This window comes from Notolepis coatsorum (assembly GCF_963971535.1).
Source record: "Notolepis coatsorum genome assembly, chromosome: 1".
Lineage (NCBI taxonomy): Eukaryota > Metazoa > Chordata > Actinopteri > Aulopiformes > Paralepididae > Notolepis > Notolepis coatsorum.
In genome coordinates this window covers 152556025-152577469 of record NC_140165.1, presented here as the reverse complement: position 1 = coordinate 152577469, position 21445 = coordinate 152556025, and the positions used below count along the sequence as shown (strand labels likewise).

The window sequence follows — 21445 nt, the reverse complement described above, 5'->3', positions numbered from 1 at the left end:
AACATAGCACGCTGTTGTTGTTGTTGGGCTGCCGGAGCTGCGCTTAGGAGGAAATGCCACAGGATTTTCAAAATAAGAGTATCGATATGAACCGAACGTTGCTAGCTGCCGGATATTATGGATGGAGCTGCACTTGGGCGGAAATGAGACTTGCCACAGGATTTTCAAAATAACAGTATCGATATGAACCGAAAGCCTATCGCACGGGTGCTAGTGCAGTAAATTCATTCATCGCACAGACCGATTTTTTCATAGCATGCTGTACAGCCCTGATGTCTGCCTTAGTTAAATATAAAGCCACCAAACATTTACATTAGTGATGCACCAATGTATCACTCCCGTCCAAATCCCATTGATTTTGTTGTCATAGTTCCCACTCCCTTCTGCTCCCGTTGACTTTTACTCCCGGTCCTGCCCAATCACGGGATTCAAAGTAAAATTGACTGCCATCCCGTGGGAATCCCGAAAAGATGTCATCCTCTATATGAGACGTCAACATGTAGTCAATTATTATTTCGTAACATTCATGCAAGTTATTTTTGCCAATGCATTACTGCCATAGGCTTCCAGCGCATGTGAAAGTGTGTCACCACCATATAAACTTGTGAAAGTCACATTGTTCTGCCCTCTTTGTTGATTTATCAAAAGCCTAGTTGATCACTACTTGCTTCTAAACAAAACTAACATTGGGTTGGATGATAATGCCTGTGTCTGGGTTCAGGATTATCTATCTTCTAGGCAGCAGTGTATGAAGTTGGGTCAAGCCCAATCAGTATTTTTGTCTAAAGGTTTGATTGATTGAAACGTTTATTAAGATTTCAGAATGGGTACAGTACAGTACAGCTCAATTAAATACATACAATTGTTAAGGGGATGCAGACCAGAGAAAGACTTTCATCTTGTTTACATCAGGGTCCCCCATTTTCAATTCATCATAACATATATGACACATACGACATACAGATACAGTACTGCTACATCTATACATTTATGACATACCAGATTTGCAAATGCAGTACTTTTTGTGATACAAAGTGTCCAGAAAAGAGTGTATATACATTTGATGTAGAAACTGTACATTGGAGGTGGGGGGGGGGGGGGGGGGGGGTTGGGTAGGGGACACTGTACACTGTACATTGGAATACTGACAAAGTATTCAAAGGTGTGCCACATTGTTCCGTTTTGGGTCCTGTCCATTGTTTCTTCTTTGTACGGATGTCATGCCCATTTGTATGCTGATGACACAATTGTGTACTGTATTGCTGACTCTGTACAGTTGGCCATTGAGAAATTGCAACTTTCCTTTTATGCTCTCTGTCTATAGGATTCCCTTGCCAATCTTAAATTAGTTCTTAAAGCTAGTAGTAAAGACAAAATGTATGTTATTTTCAAGAGCCAGAAATATTAACTTCGATAATGTGCGGATATCTACTGTCAGTGGCTCTTGTATAGAGTCACTGATAAATATCTTGGCGAGAAATGTACATTTAAGTTCCATGTGGACAATCTTGCCTTTAAACTGTGACAGAAAATTGGTTTCCTGTACAGAAATGAATGAATGAAACAGATCCAATGTTCCTCTATTTAGTAGAAAAAGAATAGTTGAATCAGTCTCATCAGTTTTGGATTATGGTGATGTAATTTATAGACATGCTGCGGCATCAACTCTTAAACCTGTCCTTAGAACAGTCGGTCATCCCCACCTGTCTGAAAAAGTCCACCGTTATCCCTGTACCCAAAAAAAATCTACGCCCGCTTGCCTCAACGACTATCGCCCTGTAGCTCTCACCTCCCTAGCCATGAAGTGCTTTGAGAAGCTAGTGAAGGGCTACATCTGTTCCTCCCTCCCCAACACCTTGGACCCCTTGCAATTTGCATATCGCCCCAACAGGTCCAGGGAGGACGCCATATCCCATGTGCTGCACACAGCAGCATCACACCTGGACAAGAGGCAGGGGAACTATGTGAGAATGCTATAATTCATCGACTACAGCTCAGCATTGAATACCATAGTCCCCTCCAAACTCATAGCCAAGCTCAGGGACCTGGGCTTGAACTATGACCTCTGCCAGTGGGTCTTGGACTTCCTGACAGGAAGACCCCAGGTGGTGAGAGCAGGCAACTGCACCTCCTCATCCATCACTCTCAACACAGGGCCGGGCCGCGTCTATTCTTTTACTAACGGATTGCCAGTTCAGCGATCTGATTGGCCACCGACGTTTCTGGTGCGATATGATTGGCCAGACGTTTCTGGTCATGTGACATGTGCGCCCAATCGCGTGACACACCCATTTCCGCCTCGAACAGCAGCAAACTACCTAACGCCTAGTTTATCACTGGTTAAGCTTAGGCGACTCTTTCGAAGTTGGTTAAGGTTAGAGTTTGGAATCAGGGCTGGTGTTCTATCGCCCTGCTCTAAGACAAACTCTAACCTTAACCAACTTCGAAAGAGTGCCTAAGCTTAACCGGTGGCAGAACTTGCCATCACACGATTGGCACAACCAGAAACGTCAGTGGCCAATCAGAGCGCAGAACGCAAACTGGAAATCCGTTAGTAAAACAATTCAGGCGGCCGGGCCCCCTCAGGGCTGTGTTCTGAGCCCCCTTCTCTACTCGCTGTACACACATGACCGTATGGCACAGCGGAACAACACAATTATCAAGTTTGCTGACGACAGTCGTGGTGGGCCTGATCTCTGCAAACGATGAGAGGGCCTACCTGGAAGAGGTAGAGGACCTGGCGCGATGGTGTCAGGAGAACAGCCTCTCCCTGAACGTCAGCAAAACGAAAGAGATGATTGTGGACTTTAGGAGGTCGGGCCGCGTCTATGCTTTTACCAACGCGTTCGTGTTTCCGGGTTCCCGTTTTGCGCTCCGATTGGCCAGGTCATGTGTCATGTGAGCCAATCGTGGGACGGCAAGTTCTGCGCCTATTTCCGGGTCGAACAGCCTGCAAACTACCTAACGCCTAGTTTATCACTGGTTAAGCTTAGGCGACTCTTTCGCAGTTGGTTAAGGTTAGTTTGGAATCAGGGCAGGCGTTCTATCGCCCTGCTCTAAGACAAACTCTAACCAACTTCGAAAGAGCGCCTAAGCTTAACCAGTGTAGAAACTTGCGGTCCCACGATTGGGCGTACATGTCACATGACCTGGCCAATCAGAGACGCGGAAACACGAACGCGTTGGTAAAAGCAATCAGTCGGTCGGGCCAGGGACTACAGCCCCCATAGCATCGACGGGGCACCGGTTGAGTGAGCAGTTTTAAGTACCTTGGAGGAGTCCACATATCCAAGGACTTGACATGGACCACACACATCGACAGTGAAGTGAAGAAGGCACGGCAACGCCTCTACTTCCTTAGGCGCCTAGGGAAGTTCAAAGTGAGTCAGAAAATCCTCAAGCACTTCTACTCATGCACAATAGAGAGCATCCTGACTGGTAACATGGTGCTGGGAGAACAGCCTCTCCCTGAACGTCAGCAAAACGAAAGATGATTGTGGACTTTAGGAGGTCGGGGGCCAGGGACTACAGCCCCCTTCACTACACCTTCAAAACTGCTCTCGGAGCACCTACGGGAGGCTGCAATTCAAAACTGGCCCCCGTAAATGTCCAAACCCCCCTCCCAATGTACAGTTTCCTCCCCCTTGTATGTATATATTAGCCGTTAGGATCTCTGTTTAACAGTATTGTATATTTGCTTATCTTGTATGTCACAAATACAACAGTACTGTATACCTGTATGTCATGTATTGTCATAAATGTCATGATATATATGGCCCCTGTTCAGCCAAGCGCACAATTGGGGGTGGGCTTTATAACAAGCATTGCAGGGCCATGGCTATAGAATAATCAAAGACTCTAGTCACCCAAACAACTGCCTCTTTGAACTGCTGCGGTCAGGCAAGTGCTACCGGAGTCTCATGGCCAGTACAGAGAGACTCAGAAGGAGCTTCTATCCCCAGCCATCAGGATGCTCAATGACAATGACACTATGTAACATCATCTACACACACACATCCACACTCACTTTATATGCATTAGAGATTTGCACCCTACCCTAAGTTGTGTACCTCTGCATTGTACCGGTTACAAATTTTACTCTGTATTGTATATATGTATATTGACTTTACTTACGGTACTTTCTTTTTACTGTATGTAGCACACTCTCAGGGTGAAACAAGCATTTCATCATAAAGTATTGTGTATTTTGTTGTGACAAATAATAAACAAACTTGAAACCTCTGGATTCTGCGTATCACTCAGCACTTAGGTTTATTACTGGTGAGATATGATACTCACCATTCTGTCCAGTATGATAGTGTGGGTTGGCCTTCTCTTGCAAAAAGGCGCAACAAACACTGGTATTTATTTAAAGCCCTTATTGGTAAACAACCTGTTTATATCTCTTCACTGTTAGATTGGAACCTATTCAACTCGATCAAATGACTGGATGGTTCTTATAGGTCCCTCAAGTTTGTTCTGATCTAGGGGAGTCAGCTTTTTCCTTCGATGCCTCCAACTCTTGGAATCATGTCCTCCAATTCTCTGAAGTTGGAGGTTCTCCCTTCCCATGGTATGTTTAAACGTATGATTTCAGACCAGTGTGACATGTAACCGTTATTAAAATTACAATTTTTAACGTAAAATGTTCTGTGAATATTGCTATTATGTACCATTTACATTTGTACAATCGTCGTTTCTGTAAATGAGGGAAACCTCAGAAATGTACGATATTAAATAAAGGTTGAGTTGATTTTTTTTTTTTATTACCACTTTGGGTGCCGGGAACCGTCTTTAGACGTCTTTGCTGGCCATGCTGAAGTTGCCGGAGGACGCGTTACGTCGTCCTTATATCAATATTTCAAAAATCTGCGATCGGATTCATATGTCCCCTCCGCTGGCCTGAGATCCACCAGCAGGACCCACTGAGCTCTCTGGCGGTTCAGGAGCGCCATCTGGTGGCCGATCGGCGCAATCGCCAAACAGGATGTGCCAGAGGTTGTGCTAGACGTCCGTAGTACTTCCGGGCGCTCGCTATAGGTCATGGGACTCTGACTCGTCACGCTACACAGTGATCGATTGGCAATAACTCGATAAACATGATTTGGACGTATATACCATTATACAAGCTGGAGATGGACCGGGTAAAAATATATCCCATAATGATAAGATTTCTACTCTACGATGATCGCCCAACGGCGCGCGGAGACTGGGGTGAGTTTCAGCGTGTAACGTTACCGTCTTCGATACTAACTGCTATTATCAACATTTGACCCACATTAGATGATTGGTATAACGCTGCCCACGGAATTATAAACGCCCCCTCGCCCATCCGGTCAACATCAGATGACGTGTAGTAACTTCTAGAAGTACGTCTAGTTGGAATTTTTTATATCGCGCTGATTGCCATCAAACTGTATTTCATCATCAATATAATGCATTTGGGGCTATATATCACGTTCTGGAGAAAGCTGCAGAAAGAGATGAAAACATACTTATACATTAGACCATACTTTACTATGAATATGTGAATGAAAAAGTTTAACGTTGCTACACAATGAACAATACATATAGGACTTTGAATGGGCCCTAATAATGGCAATGTAGCAATAGAATTTTAAAAGTTATAGCCCTGCAAAGAAGGGGACTTTCTCCATAGACAAATAGCGCTGGCAATCTATGGTATATCATGAATTTAACCTTAGGCAGCCAAAGTGTTAATTACTAAAACGCCAGGCTAAACTTTTATTTCACTCTTATTTCCTTAAAGGTTATGCCAATGTGATATAATACAGTATCTAAGGGGGGGGTCATCGTCGCTTTTTATTATGTATTAAGGCACAATAGAGCACTTTTTAATGTTAAGTATGGCATTTGTCAAATTTTCTGATACACTGGAAGTCTATGGCAATGGTGTATTGGCAAAAAAGAGATTCAAATCATTTTAGTGAAAAAAAAAATAATGCCCTTTAACATGAGCAGAACATCAATAAACAGTAATTTCATCAATTGTGCATTAATTCCTTTATTCATTCCAACTGGCTAGGTTTGCTCACTAGCCCATAACTCAAAATTAAATGCGAATTAAAAGAACCCTCAAGCAAAACATTGTCTATATCTTCACTCGCCACTCTTAGTCACCCGATTTAGCAAGCCATCTTTTAATGTCAGCAATTTTGAAGTTTCACACATTTCCAACACTGAACTAAAACCAGGGGTGAAGTAATGTGAGCAATTAGTAAACTGATTCTACAACTGGGGACACAGATGGAAAGATTGAAGAGAAATTAACAAAAGAGAGGAAAGTGCATATTCATGATTTGTGAATAACCAGGCAGAAAATACTTGTTCTGTTGAACCAGTAGACTTATTCTTCTGTTTAATAGAATACTGTGTTTACCTTCTCACACAGGTATGAGATTATGGACTCATGTTACAAAATAAGTCATCGTTCTCAAAGCAAAAATACCCCAAATAAACGATGTAGGCTAGATAATGGTGTACTGGTCCAGGTTTACTAAACGATATTAACATCAATAGTTTCTTCTTTTTCTTCTGGTTGAAGATGAATTTCCATGCAGACTATGTTTGAGCCTTGGGCAAGACTATCTGGGGAAAGGTTGTGGGGGTATAAACGTTGCAGCTGGCTGACTGCTACTCAAATATAAAGCACCCCAATTCTATTCAATTACCCTTTATTTATATATATATATATCCTGTAGGCGATTGTGGTCCTGCTCAATACATACCACTCGGGCAGCATGTAGCCTAGAGTAAATTAGGCCTCAGTTAAATTGTAATGACCGAAATCTGGAACACATCTATTTAGCTGGAACTATGTTGCTGTGACAACATTGCTCATTTTACTTAGCATGTATGCACTAGAGAGGTTATCCGGGAGGCTTCTTGTGCGATGAAGTTGCTGCGAACCCCTCTGCCTAGTACCCCAAAATGTACATGAAAGTGCATGACATCCCGATGGTGGCTAGAACAGTAATGGAATCAGAATGAACACCGGCTACATAGGGCTGGGCGATTAATCGATATAATCGATTATCGATATTATCGATTAATTCGAATTAGTGATTTAGGACGATTTTGAAAAAACAAAGTTTACGAGTCACCTTTTATTTTACAAAAAGTGATGTTTGGTGAAAGTTAGATTTGCACTTTATTAATCCCAATAGGGAAATTCATTCTTGTTTGATGATCAATAGGCACCTTTTATTTGTTTTAAGTGAAGTTTGGTGAAAAAGCAAGTTATTGCACTATTAATCCCAATAGGGACATTCATCTTTGTTTGATCAAGAGTAACCTTTTATATTATATATATATTATTATATATATTTTTTTTAATTGAAGAAAGTTAGGTTTGCACTTCAATCCCAATAGGGACATTCATCTTGGTTTGATACTTTTTTTGTGGCAAATAAAAACAAAGGTTATTTGAATGATTTCCTTGGCGTTTCTAGTTTAAGAGAAAAAAATCGATTTAAATCGTAAATCGGATAAAAATACAAATTAATCTGGGATTTTATTTTTAGGCCATATCGCCCAGCCCTACGGCTACATCCTAAAACCTATTTCCATAGCTTATAGTTCAGAAAAAGACAGCAGCATGGAAATAACGGGCAGCGGGCCAAAGGGAACGGATAATATTTAAAGGAACATTGTGAATGATGATTATAAACTTCAGTGCCATCTACTTTGTGTGAACCATGGAGGTGCTGAACAGAAGCTTTTGCTTTTTCTTTTTCTTCTTCCCTCCGTTCTCATCTGAAAGAGACAATGTTGGGGATCAGTGCAGTCAAAGTTCAAAGAAGAAAAAAAAAGAAAAAAAAAAAAACGACATGTGATGGTGAAATACAATTCAATCCCAGACCAGGTAGGAATTCAACAAGGATGTGAGACGAAAGTGGCCCCCAAAATCAAATCGCAGGACATTTATTATTACAAAAATGAATGATCAATGAAGTTGCCTCCTTCACCATCATTGTATAGTTGTTCTTATATAAACTCTTCATGTGGGCAAAGAAAAAGCCCCCTGAAGCAGAGGTTTATTTCCTACTCTGCCTTCGACACACAAATACACAGAAGGACTGACCAGGGACAACCACAAGTTGTGGGGGAGCAGTGGCCCCATGGTCCAGCTGCAGGAGAGCCTCCTCGAAGGCCTGGCTGAAAGAGTTCTGGAAGCTCGGCACCGGAACACGGTCCGATCCATCACTCTCCCCATCGCTGTCGGGCACCAGGGGAGCCAACAGCATATCTGAGGGACAGAGAAATTAATGAGTTATGATTGGTCCAGCTTGTGTTATGTGCAATCATAAAGATATTTGCAAGTCAGTACACGTTTTATAAACTTGCGCTACCTTTCTTTGGAGTGATCCTGGGCCCAACCTCACCTCTGGCTTTACCATCTCTCAGCATCTAAATCAGGAGAGAATAAGAGTCATGCAATACCAAGTGCATATAACACCTACTGTAATACTGGCACAAAAAGTTGGTAATATGTCACTCGTATATTTAGGATTGTGAAAGTTTGCTAGAGTTACCTGTGCGAAGGACATGCAGTGAGAGTCGTCCTCCACACTACCCACACTGGGTGCAGGGCTTTGCCCGTTCAAACTAGGGAACATAATCCCATCTAAAACAGCAGAGAAGGCATGATCAATTATTACAAAAATAAATACATACAGTTAAGGGTAATTGATCATATTCATGGAGGCCATTTTGCTCTTGTGTCATGCTCGGGTTGGGTTCAATCCCAAGGTGGGAACAGGGTAGAAAAGGAACCCAACCTGAGCATGACATAAGAGCAAAATGGCCACTGTGAATATGATCAAATATGTACCTTTTCAACAATTTTATACAACTCTTCTGTGGACCATGTTAAATTGTTTCGCGTTTAAAAAAAAAAAAAGGTCTAAAAACTAGGGATGTCCGATATTATGGCCTACCGATATTGGCATTAAAATGTGATATAGAAAAATATCGGTATCGGTTTAAAATTTTATTTTTTTTACATTTCTATAACCTTTATTTACCCAGGCAAGCAAGTAAGAACAAATTCTGATTTTATTTATTGTCAAAAGTATGCATAATGTTATGTTAATTCCACAACAAGACATATGTTCTAGCACCTCTTTCTTCCTTCGTATTGGACATGTTGTTGTTGGGTGTAGGATACACACACACCACATTTTTTTTAAATTAATTATGAGCTTCCCTGTCTGGCTACCCCACACCAAGAGTAACAAACCTTTACATGTTTTACAAACTTTTTGTGACATCATAGAGGGGAAGCAATTCTTAACAGCTTGTTTTGGCTTGCTAATCTGACATGTCATTATTCCACAGCACCTACATAATATTTCAGACTGACCGCCAAATCCATACGAAGACGGGGCTAAACCCATTTTCTACTATATGTCCCCTTTAAGAAATAAAAACAGCTGCTACATGAAAATGTTATTACGATACAGAGCAATGAAGTTTAAAGGGGAACTACTTCCAATTTAAGAATTCATACATGTTATTCCTTTAGTTGAAGACGGTAAAAATCGTAAAAACGAAGTTTTTCCAAACTTTTGGATAAAAATGCTCTGGATAAGGATCTGGCTAAATACCATTTTCAGCCATCCTGGATCAGAATGATCTCAGATTTTCAAAACATAATCAAGTTGGAAAATGTTTATCCAAATATCCCTGGATCAAGACCTCAAAATCCAGATTCCCAGTACTTTAACACATCCACCGCCATAAACGGCTTACGACGAGTTTGCTGATCATACAAATTCCGCCAATCCACGGCGTACAACGTTAGAGATCATATTTAATTTTTTCGCCATGGTATTCATAATTCCGCCACCCAGCCTCGGCTGAGACAGTGGGACTCGACACAACCGTGCAACTCTTCAATACCGCCGCCTGGTGGATGATCGGGCGAGTTACAACCGGAAATGGATCTCTGGTGATCTCAGTGCAACTGGGAAATCCATCCGGCAGTCACATATTGTTGTGGGACTCTAGACACACATCCGTGTATATGGATCGCTGCCATAACTCAATAATCGATATGATTTGGGCGTTTATTGCGCCATACAAACCGGAAATGGATCTAGTCGATCCGACGTCAAATAAGTGGGATCTTTTTCCTCCAGTCTCATCGGCGAACGGTAAGAGGACAGTAACGTTACTTTCAGCTTGATTGTTTTTTCTTTTCAATGCAAACCGCTCTGATCAATATATCACCCATACTACATAAAGCATTTACTGACGATCACAGAATTATAAACGACCCCCCCCCCCCTTTCATCCGCGCATGATGAGTCATAACGTTTAGGATCGTATTCAGTTGGATTTTTTAATATAGCGTGTATCGCGAATAAACTGCAATCGATAATCTATATTATGCGTTTAGGCCTATAACTAGCGTTCTAGGAATTACTGCAGAAAACGATAAAAACACTTATATTCTAGACGGTACTTTCGTATGAATATATGAATGAAAAAGTATAACGTTCCTACATCCTGAACGATAGATAATCGATGTTGAATGGGCCATAGTAATGTCAATTTAGCAATACAATTAAAAAAGTTATAGCCCTGCAAAGAAGGTGAACATCTCCATAGGCTTAGACTGGTGGCAGTGATCATACATTGATGGATAGAAGCGTGGCAGTTAATGTGTTAAGAGGCCTCCATCTTGGGGAGCTCCAGTAGCTCACCGCATATCTCGGCGCTATTTCTGCGTCGGGGAAAACCGTGCTGCGTCACGGATCTGGTGGACTCAGAGTTAGATTGCCGGACCCGCCGTCATTTGCCAGAATGTCTTCCCCTGATCTACCGTACTTTTCGGACTATAAGCCGCGGCTTTTTCCCCCCATTTTTCGACCCTGCGGCTTATATAACGGTGCGGCTTATATGTGACTTTTAATTATTTTCATTCACTACTGAATACAGAGGATACAAGGGCAAAATAAATGTTTATTGTGAGCGATCTGTGGTGCTGCATTTCCCTCTGGATCAATAAAGTACTTCTATGCTATATAAATAACAAACTAAACAAAATGCAATTAGGTATAGCATGTTTTAACAAGATGTACATAGTCTGTTTATCTATTTTTAATCTATTTTAGGGCACACAGGTTGATTTCTCCCAAATCCTTACACATTGCATTTCTGTAAAAGGTAAGGCCTGTTATTTTTCTCTACCAACCCCAGATCCACCTTTCTTCTAAGAGTTATAAAATCCAGAAATTTGGCACCAAAGCTATCCTGACATTTGCTTTGAAAAAAACAAAAACAAAGCAGCATTTTATCTTGATTAAAAGTAGGATTGGATTACCAAATCCTAATTATTTGGATCAGGAATTCTTTTATCAGTTTAGAAAACTTAAATTTACAGATCACTATTATCCTCTCTGGTGACTTGTGAAAAACATTTGCACAGAATATTTGTGTAGTTCTTTCTTCTAGTATGGCTGCCTGTAACTATTGGGAACCACTTTAACATTTCTATGCAGTGGTAGAGTAGGTAAACACTGGAAAAGCATGATATTACTATTCTGTGTAAAGCGTCTATTGGGAAAGACAGTAAAAATTACAGAGCACCCAGTGTCAAGTTATTTTGGTTAATTTAACAAAAGGATTGGATCCAAGTAAAGGGGTCTAAATAATTTAACATGTTTTCTGGCTATTTCCATAAATTCTACCTGTTATTCTATACGTTATGCTATTGTTGGGAAGTCTGGTGGAATGTGCTGTGAGCATGCACAGTTGCCGCAGGCCGCCTTTTAAATGGCAGCGGTGCTCAGTCTAGAGTAGGACGCCGACAGGATCACATCCACCTGTTGGTGAGTGCAAACGGCTAAGCTGCTAACTTGGCTATATCACAACACCTGTAACGCAATGTAATATGATCACGTCGGCTGCTGGCTGCTAATGCAGCCTGCGGATAATGTTTGAATGTGCACATGTTTGTTGGCATTTCGACTCTGTTGGTGATGGTGGTTAAGGATGATTGTTGTTGTGCTTAAATGATTTGCCGTTAGCATGTGGCTATAACCTCGTCCCAGTTTTATCTCATCTGTGAGATAAAGACTGGTAAAGCACTACGGCCGAAAGTGTGTATGGGGTAGAATTTCCGGTGTATGTACTTCCCCTGGAAGCTGCCTCTGAATGGACCAAACCTTTTCCGAATCCTGTCGGCAAACAAGCTAGAACATCCCGGTCATGTAGTAAAAGCCGTTGCAGTGCCTCAAACTTCACACGTTTCTATAATTGTTTTGTCGAAACCGGAAAGCCTGTAGCCGGTACTTCCTGTACTTCCGTTTTCACACTTTTGGAGGCATAGCTTTACCAGCCTAATGTAGCTAGGCTAGCATGTTGTGCCAATGGTGTGCGGCTGAGCTAAGCGTCTGTGGCTTTGCCGGTCCGTCACTGTGACATTGATGTGGCGGAGCTTTGGTGTGTGTGCTGCGTTGAATGTGAACTGCTGTCTTGTTTGGTTGTGTGGGTTTGTGTCGTGTGAGACGACAGGTTTGCATGGCTCCTGTGAGCAGCAGCGGAGGAAACAAACATGGCCAGGCATTCTGGTAAATGTAGTCATGTCTCATTTGCCCGCTGTTAACATTTTCACTGCCCAAGCTTAATTCCTTTTTACCTCCTTGAATGCCCAGCACCACTTCAATGTTAACGTTAATATCGCCTAATCTATGTTTTAAATTATGGCTATGTGTCTAATCTGCCCGTCGCTTATCAAAGACTCATTTTCCAGTCAACATTGTCGTAGCAGATTGTTTTTTTATAGCTTCATTTCCGTTTTCTAGCATTTTGAAAAGCACTAGTTTTCATGGAAAAATGAAGACATTCCATGATAATCGCCCTTTACTGGAATACTCTAGAACAGGGGTGCCCAACCTTTTTTGAACCAAGATCTACTTTTTAATTTGCCACCTAGCCGAGAGCTACCAGCCCAAATTTGTCCTATTCCTCGGCCCATTCACGAATCGTTTTCAAATAAACGCTAGATCATCGATAGTACATGTGTACGCACGCACGCTCTGGCCGCGAGCTGAAAATCGATTCTCCTATTTCCTGACCGCTCGCACAGTCAATCAGCCATATCACATAAAAGCTTCTATCTCCGTGAAAACGAGTCTGATTATCCTAAGACTGGTAACATAGATTCCTTACCTGAGATCAGATGGTATCCAAATGGATTATTCCAATTCCTGATCGCCATTCGAAAAAAAATCGATCCTTTTATTGATTCACCGTGTATACTGTAAAAACACATAATCCCTGCTGCTCTGAGGCTCACTAGTGGAGCTGATCGACCCCGGCTGCGTGAGTGAGAAGTAAAATGTGGAGTCAGGGATTTTTTTTCTCATTCATTTTCATTGAGTTCAATCCAAAAGGGTGAATTACCATCTGGGAGACAATAGGGGGGGGGGGATCGCTATGATTAGCGATGATTTCAGATCGATTAAAAAAAAAAAAAAAAAAAAAAATTGTCGTGAGTGGGCATTCAACCCGCGGGGGGTAAACCCGAGAAAACTCGGGTTGGGCAATCAAAGTGTTAAAGGGGACATGACATGCTGGTTTATTGTTTAATATGTATGAGATGTATAGTATATTCAATTAACACTATGGTCGCCAAAACCGCCGTACGACGTCTTTCCTCGCCATGCTCATTCTGCCAAAGACGCCGTACCAAGTCTTTGATATCAATATTTCAAAAATCTGTGATCGAAATCATATTTCTCCCCCGGAGACTTGAGATCTACTGTTGAGCCCCTCTCAACTCTCCAACGGTTCAGGGCGGAAATAGGAAATGAAAGCTGGTGCTCATTTCAATTCGGTCCGATCACTCGGTAATAGTCTCAGGACTCGAGCTGATCACAACGGATAGCAATCCGTTACCAATAACTCGATAAACAACATGATTTGGACGTATATACTATTATACAACCTGGAAATGGATCGAACATTTCTACACCCCAACGGCGCGAGGAAGCTACGGTAAAATTCAACGTTATTTTTCAAAGTGTTCGATACTAACTGCTCTAATGATCATATCACCCACACTAGATGAATCATCTAACGTTGGCCACGGAATTATAAACGACCCCCCCCCATCCGGTCATCATCAGATCATACGTAGTAACTTCTAGAAGTACGTCCATTTGAAATTTTTTATCTCGCGCATATTCCTATCAAACTGTATTTCATCATCAATATAATGCATTTGGAGCTATAAATCACGTTCTGGAGAAAGCTGCAGAAAACGATAAAAACATACTTATACTTTAGACCGTATTTTAGTATGAATATGTGAATGAAAAAGTATAACGTTGCTACACCCTGAACAATAGATATAGGACGTTGAATGGGCCATAGTAATGTCAATTTAGCAATACAATTTAAAAAGTTATAGCCCTGCAAAGAAGGGGAACTTCTCCATGTTAAATAGGGCTGGCGAAGGATGGTAAATTATGAATTTAACCCTGGCGATCAAAGTGTTAATATGTATGCTATTGTGCATTTATGTTCTTTGTTTCACAGGTTTTTGACCTGTGGTCATGTGAATCAAACAAATGATTATCTGTGGTCAGTTGAAACAAACAAACTACTATCTGTGGTCAACTGTGGTCATTTGATTAAAAACAAACAAATGACTGAACATCCATTGAGTCAACCATTGTGTGGTGCCTGTCGAGCCCTTTCGGAGGGTTTCAAAAACAACAAAATTGAAAGATCCGAACACCCAGGGGGATGTTTTGAGTAAACAGGTACATTTTCTGTTTCAGAACCGAGAACACTACTACAGAATAAAGTTAATTTGGGTATAAAAACTCAAGCAAACATTCACAGAGTCCACAAAATCAGGGAGCAGCTCCAGACTTTATACCTGATGACATCACAAGCATGAGACGTCTTTGTTTTCTGGCTTTATGAGAGAGTAGCTCATTCTAAATGTGGGTGGTGTTCCCCTTTGGATAAAAGAGTCAGCTAAATGACTACCGTAAATGTAAATGTCTAGATGTAAATGTAGGGCTATTGGTAGACACTCACCAGAAGCAGGGCTGCTGCTGAGGGGTGAAGGTGGGGCCAACAGGAAGTCAGGCTGGACCAAAGTACTGCTGTTGTGTGGAGACCCAAACGCTGGGAACTGCTGGTAATTCTCAAGCCCAATATGGACCTCAGGGTCTGGGAGGAAAGATTTGTACAAAAACATTGTGGATTTAAGTAACTATCTGCATGAAATATACCTGCAGCACCAGCTGTGTGCAAGTTCAAACTTAGCCTAGTTATAGGCTCTGCTCCCTCTGCCTGGAATAGACTTCAAAAAACGTTTGAAACTGCAGGCCCTTACTACCATATCTGATTTTAAAGTTCAAATTACAGGCATTTTAAAGAATGAGATGGGAGAATGTCGATGCTTCACTGCATAATGTAGTGTTATATTTTATATTTTTAACTTTACCTTCTTTTCCCAGCAACCTCCTGCAAAGCCTCACCTTCCCTCCTCTTTCTACCTTTTTACCCTACCCTCCAATCTCCCCAATCCCATTCAATCTCGTTTGCTGCAGCTCAAATGTATCCCCTTGCCCCACTTTGCCTTTTATGTCTCCATCTGTGTTTTGTGTATTTGTATGTTTGTTTTTGTTTTGCTGCCATTTTGGCCAGGTCTTGCACGAAAAAGAGATAATTAATCTCAAGTGACTACCTGGTCAAATAAAAGGTTAAATAAAAATAATGGACATTTTTACCAAGTTGTGATTTACACAATAGTAAAATAAAAGTTGTTACGTAACTAAGTAACAACTAAATAGTTACACATGCACTAGGGTAGGTGTAAATGACACGTCACAGGATTATACTCACTAATGACGGAGACGCTGGGCTTGCCTGTTCGAGCCCAGCGCTCCACATTGCTTTCAGTTTAGCTGGTCGTTCATACTAATACACATTGGCCGCAGGGCTCGAGACTAACGATGTCTCGTCGTCCCGGGGACGATCAAATATTGATTTGGACGTTAATAAAACATACCTGGTGATCAACTACAGTTTGCTGTAAACATTATGATATGTGTGTAGTGCTCTGATAACGACGGCTGCAGCGGGAGCTGGCTCATGCTGGATTTGCGAATAGCATGCAGCTGCAGAGCCGCAGAGCCAGGGGCGCTTTCAGGTCCGGTCACAGGCCCGCTCAACAGCGCCCCCCACCCAACGGCTGAATTGCCAATGGCTGAATTGGAGTATTGCACATTAAATTATTTTTTAAAGCATATTCATGGTTTAATAATGCAAACATATGTTGCAGGGACTTATTATAATCATCATATTGGCATGACTGTATGCATCAAAGGGTTAAATCAAGCATTTTTAAGTGATTTAGAGGAAATGTCAAAATATCGCGATATATATCGTGTATCGCGATATGGCCAAAAAATATCGCGATATCATTTAGAGGCCATATCGCCCAGCCCTAATCCGGACCAATGCAATTTGAAATATTATTATAGAATATAGAATAGCAGGCGTATAAATGACTTTATTATAGCCAATTCGCACATTTATGGATTGGGCCAAAGCTTCTCTTTCAAATGGCCGAGTTCAATTTGGATTTAGTATCACCAGGCGTGCATGAAGAACAGATAATGAAATCTACTGTATGTACAGTAGGTTTTTTATTCTTGCAAGAGCTCCGCTATTTTTAAACTGATTTCAAATCGGATGATTGCTAAATGCTCAAAATAGGGGAGATAAACGAACTGCGCTCCAATATATGCCAATAACGTTCAGTTTTGTGGTATATAATCCAGAGTAATAAGAAAAATAAAAAATAATAATCAGGAAGTCATTTGCTTACAGAAAGCTAGAAGCCTTTGGGAAGTGTAGTTTTAAAAAATTCCAACGCTGATGTGGCCCTCTGTGAAAATGAGTTTGACACCCCTGCCCTAAGGTGAAATTTATATACAGTCATCTAAGCTCCCGCACAGTTATGTTTATTCTTGAATACGTTTGGAGAAAAAAAAACGATAATTATGTCCGACAGTCTGGAGAGCTTGATTTATGACATGTCATTTTGGGACCGGTACCGTCCGGCTTAAGAGGTTAACCTGCTTCTTGTTCTCTAGACACTTTCCCTGCTTCTTGTTCTCCAGACACTTACATTCACCCTGCTTCTTATTCTCCAGACATATTTACATTCAACCTGCTTCTTGTTCTCCAGACACTTACATTCACCGCTTCTTATTCTCCAGACATATTTACATTCAACCTGCTTCTTGTTCTCCAGACACTTACATTCACCCTGCTTCTTGTTCTCCAGACATATTTACATTCAACCTGCTTCTTGTTCTCCAGACACTTACATTCACCCTGCTTCTTATTCTCCAGACATATTTACATTCAACCTGCTTCTTGTTCTCCAGACACTTACATTCACCGCTTCTTATTCTCCAGACATATTTACATTCAACCTGCTTCTTGTTCTCCAGACACTTACATTCACCGCTTCTTATTCTCCAGACATATTTACATTCAACCTGCTTCTTGTTCTCCAGACACTTACATTCACCCTGCTTCTTGTTCTCCAGACATATTTACATTCAACCTGCTTCTTGTTCTCCAGACACTTACATTTACCCTGCTTCTTGTTCTCCAGACATATTTACATTCAACCTGCTTCTTGTTCTCCAGACACTTACATTTACCCTGCTTCTTGTTCTCCAGACATATTTACATTTACCCTGCTTCTTGTTCTCCAGACACTTACATTTACCCTGCTTCTTGTTCTCCTCCATTTCAATACGTCGCTCTCTGCGCTTCTCATCTCTCGCCTTCTTCTGTCTGAGATGCTTTCTTTTCTCCAAGTCATCTAACAGATGGAAGACATTATTGAAAGAATGAACAAAAAAACTAGGGCTGGGACTATCGGATTAATTTCGATGAATTAACTACAATTTTTAAAAAAAATTATGCATTTAATCGCATGATGATTTTTCTTTATTGTGTAAGAATGTTACCTTTCAAAGGAGACCAGACTCATGCTAAGTATAAAGTATAATAAATCGCAAATAACTTTTTTTCTCAGTCTGGTTGTTCATAAAAAAGAAATTAAATAAGAGAAATTGAGATCAATCAAGAGTTTATTTTTCTCAATGGTCAACTGTTCTGGAATGTACTTGAAAGTACTGCATTTAACTTTTACCTCGAAAGTGCTTGAGTTTACAAAAGGTCATTTGAGCTATATATATACCGTAATTTTCTATAAATTACTATAAGCCGCAGCTTTTCCCCCCCATTTTTTCGACCCTGCGGCTTATATAACGGTGCGGCTAATCTATGGATTTTTACAGCTAACTGGGCGCCAGGGCTCGAGACTAACGATGTCCCGCCGTCCCGGGGACGATCAATTATTGATTTGGGAGGAACAGAAATCTTTGCTGGGACGCATCCGGGACGGAGAGGATTTTTTTTTCACAGGAAATGTCAATTGGACGACTGTCAGTGCGCGCATATATTGCTGTCAAATGGTTAATGTCTCGTGCTGACTAAGTTCACTGAAGTCTAAACGTAGCGTGATTTGCCAAATCCAATGACTATCTCCGCCTCCCAACGCAGCAATACGCTCATCCAGCATCAAGTTACTTCCTACCCACCTCTCCTCCGGTACAGTACTGCAGCTACATGCTAGCTAACCTAGCTCATGTTAGCGTCGTCACTGAACCACCTCGCGTACACAATTAATGACATGTTGCGGACAGCCATATCGGTGACAATGTTTAGCTTTTAGTGCCAAATGATAAGAGTCTGAGGCGGAGTCTCAAAAGAGAATGTTGAATATTTATTGTGCAAAAATCACAACATCCTCTCCAACGGAGCCTTGTAGCCGAGTAGGGTATATCTGCAGAGCCACTTGGTAACGAGTGCAACACCGTGTAATGTCCGTGTGGATCGTTGGAGTAGGGTATATCTGCAGTGCTGCAGCCCCGTATAGATTATTAGTATCATAATCAATCACCTGTTGTTGAATAAATACCATTACTTTCTAGTTATTACTTAAAACAGTATATATAAAACAGTAGCTGTATAAAAAAATAAAATAAAAAAAAATTATAATTTATATAATTTAATTAAAAAAAATAAATGTATGCACTGGTATTTTTGGGACGGTTACATTCACTTTGGGACGGTTAAAATTGTATTTCGGGACGGTTCTGGGACGGTGGTGAAAAAAGTTAGTCTGGAGCCCTGCTGGGCGCGCTCCCTCAGCTCTGTGACCGTCAGATCAGACTCCTAAATCTGCTGCAGCAGTGCACGCCTTGCCCCTCCCCCTCACAGACCCACGTCAACAAACCATTACGGCAAGAGTCTAGTGTATGAGCAGCTCAGAGCTCCTCTTTCAACATAACTGAAGCATTAAACAAAATGACCCAGTCAACGAACTAGTCACTTTAGTTTATTAATGCATGAGGCGTTGTCTAATGTTATCTAGCTACTGATATCATCAGTTTGGCATTCGATTTCGCAGGTGCTGTCTAACTTCCTCAAACAGCCATCTCTTTCCCGACAATCCCCTCTGTGCACAAACCCTTACATATGGTAATTAAACATTAAAACACCTGCGGCTTATAGTCCAGTGCGGCTTATATATGTACATCATTAAATTTAGCTGCTGCGGCTTATATTCAGGTGCGCCTTATAGTCCAAAAATTCCGGTATATATATATATATATATATATATATATATATATATTCCTAAAATTGCTGCACTTTGTTAAAAATTGCATTGATCTGTTGGTCTGTGTAGTAGCTAATACAGGATTTTGCTGCTTAAACGTATGTATATTCATTGATTCACTCGTATACCAAAATTCATTTGAATTGAAAAATGTTGCTTTTCACATCAAATATTGATATGCGATTAAAATGTGATTAAAGTCTCAAATGAATTCGATAAACATTTTTAATAGAGTCCCACCACAAAAAAAAAAAACATGAGCCACATCTATCAGACAAATAAATAAAAAAGTCATTTAAATCTACAGTAAATGTTAAGCATGCTGACCTGCAAAAGTGTCCATAGTCTCTTTGGACAGGACAGGAGTCTGCAGGGCGAGCTCACAGATGCTGAACTCGCAGGTCAGAGGCAGGTGGGCCAGGTAGCGATGGCGGCGGCGGATATCCTGCAGGAAGACAACACAACGCACTCAATCAAAACAACATCCTGAATGGACCTGTCTCAAACCCTGCCCCTTTTCTTGATCCTCCAATCACAACTGTCGCTTACCTCGGACAAACTTGGTTTGTCCGAGGTAAGCGACAGTTGTGATTGGAGGATCAAGAAAAGAGGGCAGGGTTTGAGACAGGTCCATCACCTCCCACCACCTCCAAAGAAGCAAGTGGCACGTTAACATTTTCTCTTTACTTGCACATAGTGTGCTATGGGTGTTGAAAGAAAATATATATTGATGATTCAATCTGTAAAATTGATAACCGATATTAATGTTAATCTGTAGACCGTTTTCGCCTAAAGGTACATGCCTAAGTAAATGGAAGATTGCTCCACTTCTGCAAGGTCAATTAGCATGTTCTTGGTATCTAGGGACCGAAATATTGTGTCTGTTACTAGGCTGAGTAAATTGTAATGAAGAAAAGGAGAATATAAATTATGATTTATGATTTTTGATTTGATCAAAAATTGATACGGGTAGGAGAAAATGCTCACTGAGCTCATTCACCACCTTATTGAGATCATGTGTACAAAAACTCTAAGCAAATGAATAAAGGGAAGATGATTAAACAGAAGGATTTGTAGATACAGTAATTAATGATAATCGATTTTAATTATAAATTCATATTTGACCTTGAACTTGACCTTATTATGGCCAAATCATACATCTATGGATAGGGAAAATGCTCCTCTTTCCAATGGCAGGGTTGAATATGGATTTAATCATTTCCTTGCGATTTTTACGATAATTAGCATTTTCCGATAAATTTGTATTTCCGATAAATCGTATAAAACATCGGTAAAATGAAAATATACACTTTGACTACTGTTTTTGATAGGGTTATGGTCTTTACTCTTTGCTACAAAAAAAAATATTTAAAAACATTAACCTCTTAACATCCAAGGGCCCACATGTGGACGATTCTTTGCCGACCTCTAGTGGCTCGGGTGTGCATTTCTTTTAATACAATATATAGATAGAACAAAATCCGTTCAGCGGTTCTCGAGTTACATGCCGATATGTGAGGCGTGCACCAAAGTACGCAAAAGTACACATTACCACCCCCAACTCCCGGGGCTCTAGTTCCGCCAATCATTTGGCGATCTCAGAAATCTTTGCACAGGGTTGTAGCCAATGAGTGTGGCTTTCCAATGATACCCCATGATATGATAATTGGGGATCTAATACGGTCT

The 21445-nt window shown here is 41.0% G+C and overlaps 1 protein-coding gene across 1 annotated transcript in view; it reads right to left on the bottom strand.

The window, feature by feature from the left end:
• Positions 1-6009: 6009 nt before the first annotated feature.
• rnf10 (ring finger protein 10) overlaps positions 6010-21445 on the bottom strand; it is a 55837-nt gene continuing 40401 nt past the window's right edge. Inside the window, exons 11-17 of the mRNA XM_084315502.1 lie at positions 20087-20204; positions 17792-17893; positions 15082-15216; positions 8556-8647; positions 8373-8430; positions 8105-8269; positions 6010-7776 (exon numbers count right to left, since the gene is read on the bottom strand). Coding sequence (XP_084171628.1) covers positions 7703-7776; positions 8105-8269; positions 8373-8430; positions 8556-8647; positions 15082-15216; positions 17792-17893; positions 20087-20204 — 744 coding nt within the window. The 3' untranslated portion in view covers positions 6010-7702. The remainder of the gene's footprint in view (positions 7777-8104; positions 8270-8372; positions 8431-8555; positions 8648-15081; positions 15217-17791; positions 17894-20086; positions 20205-21445) is intronic.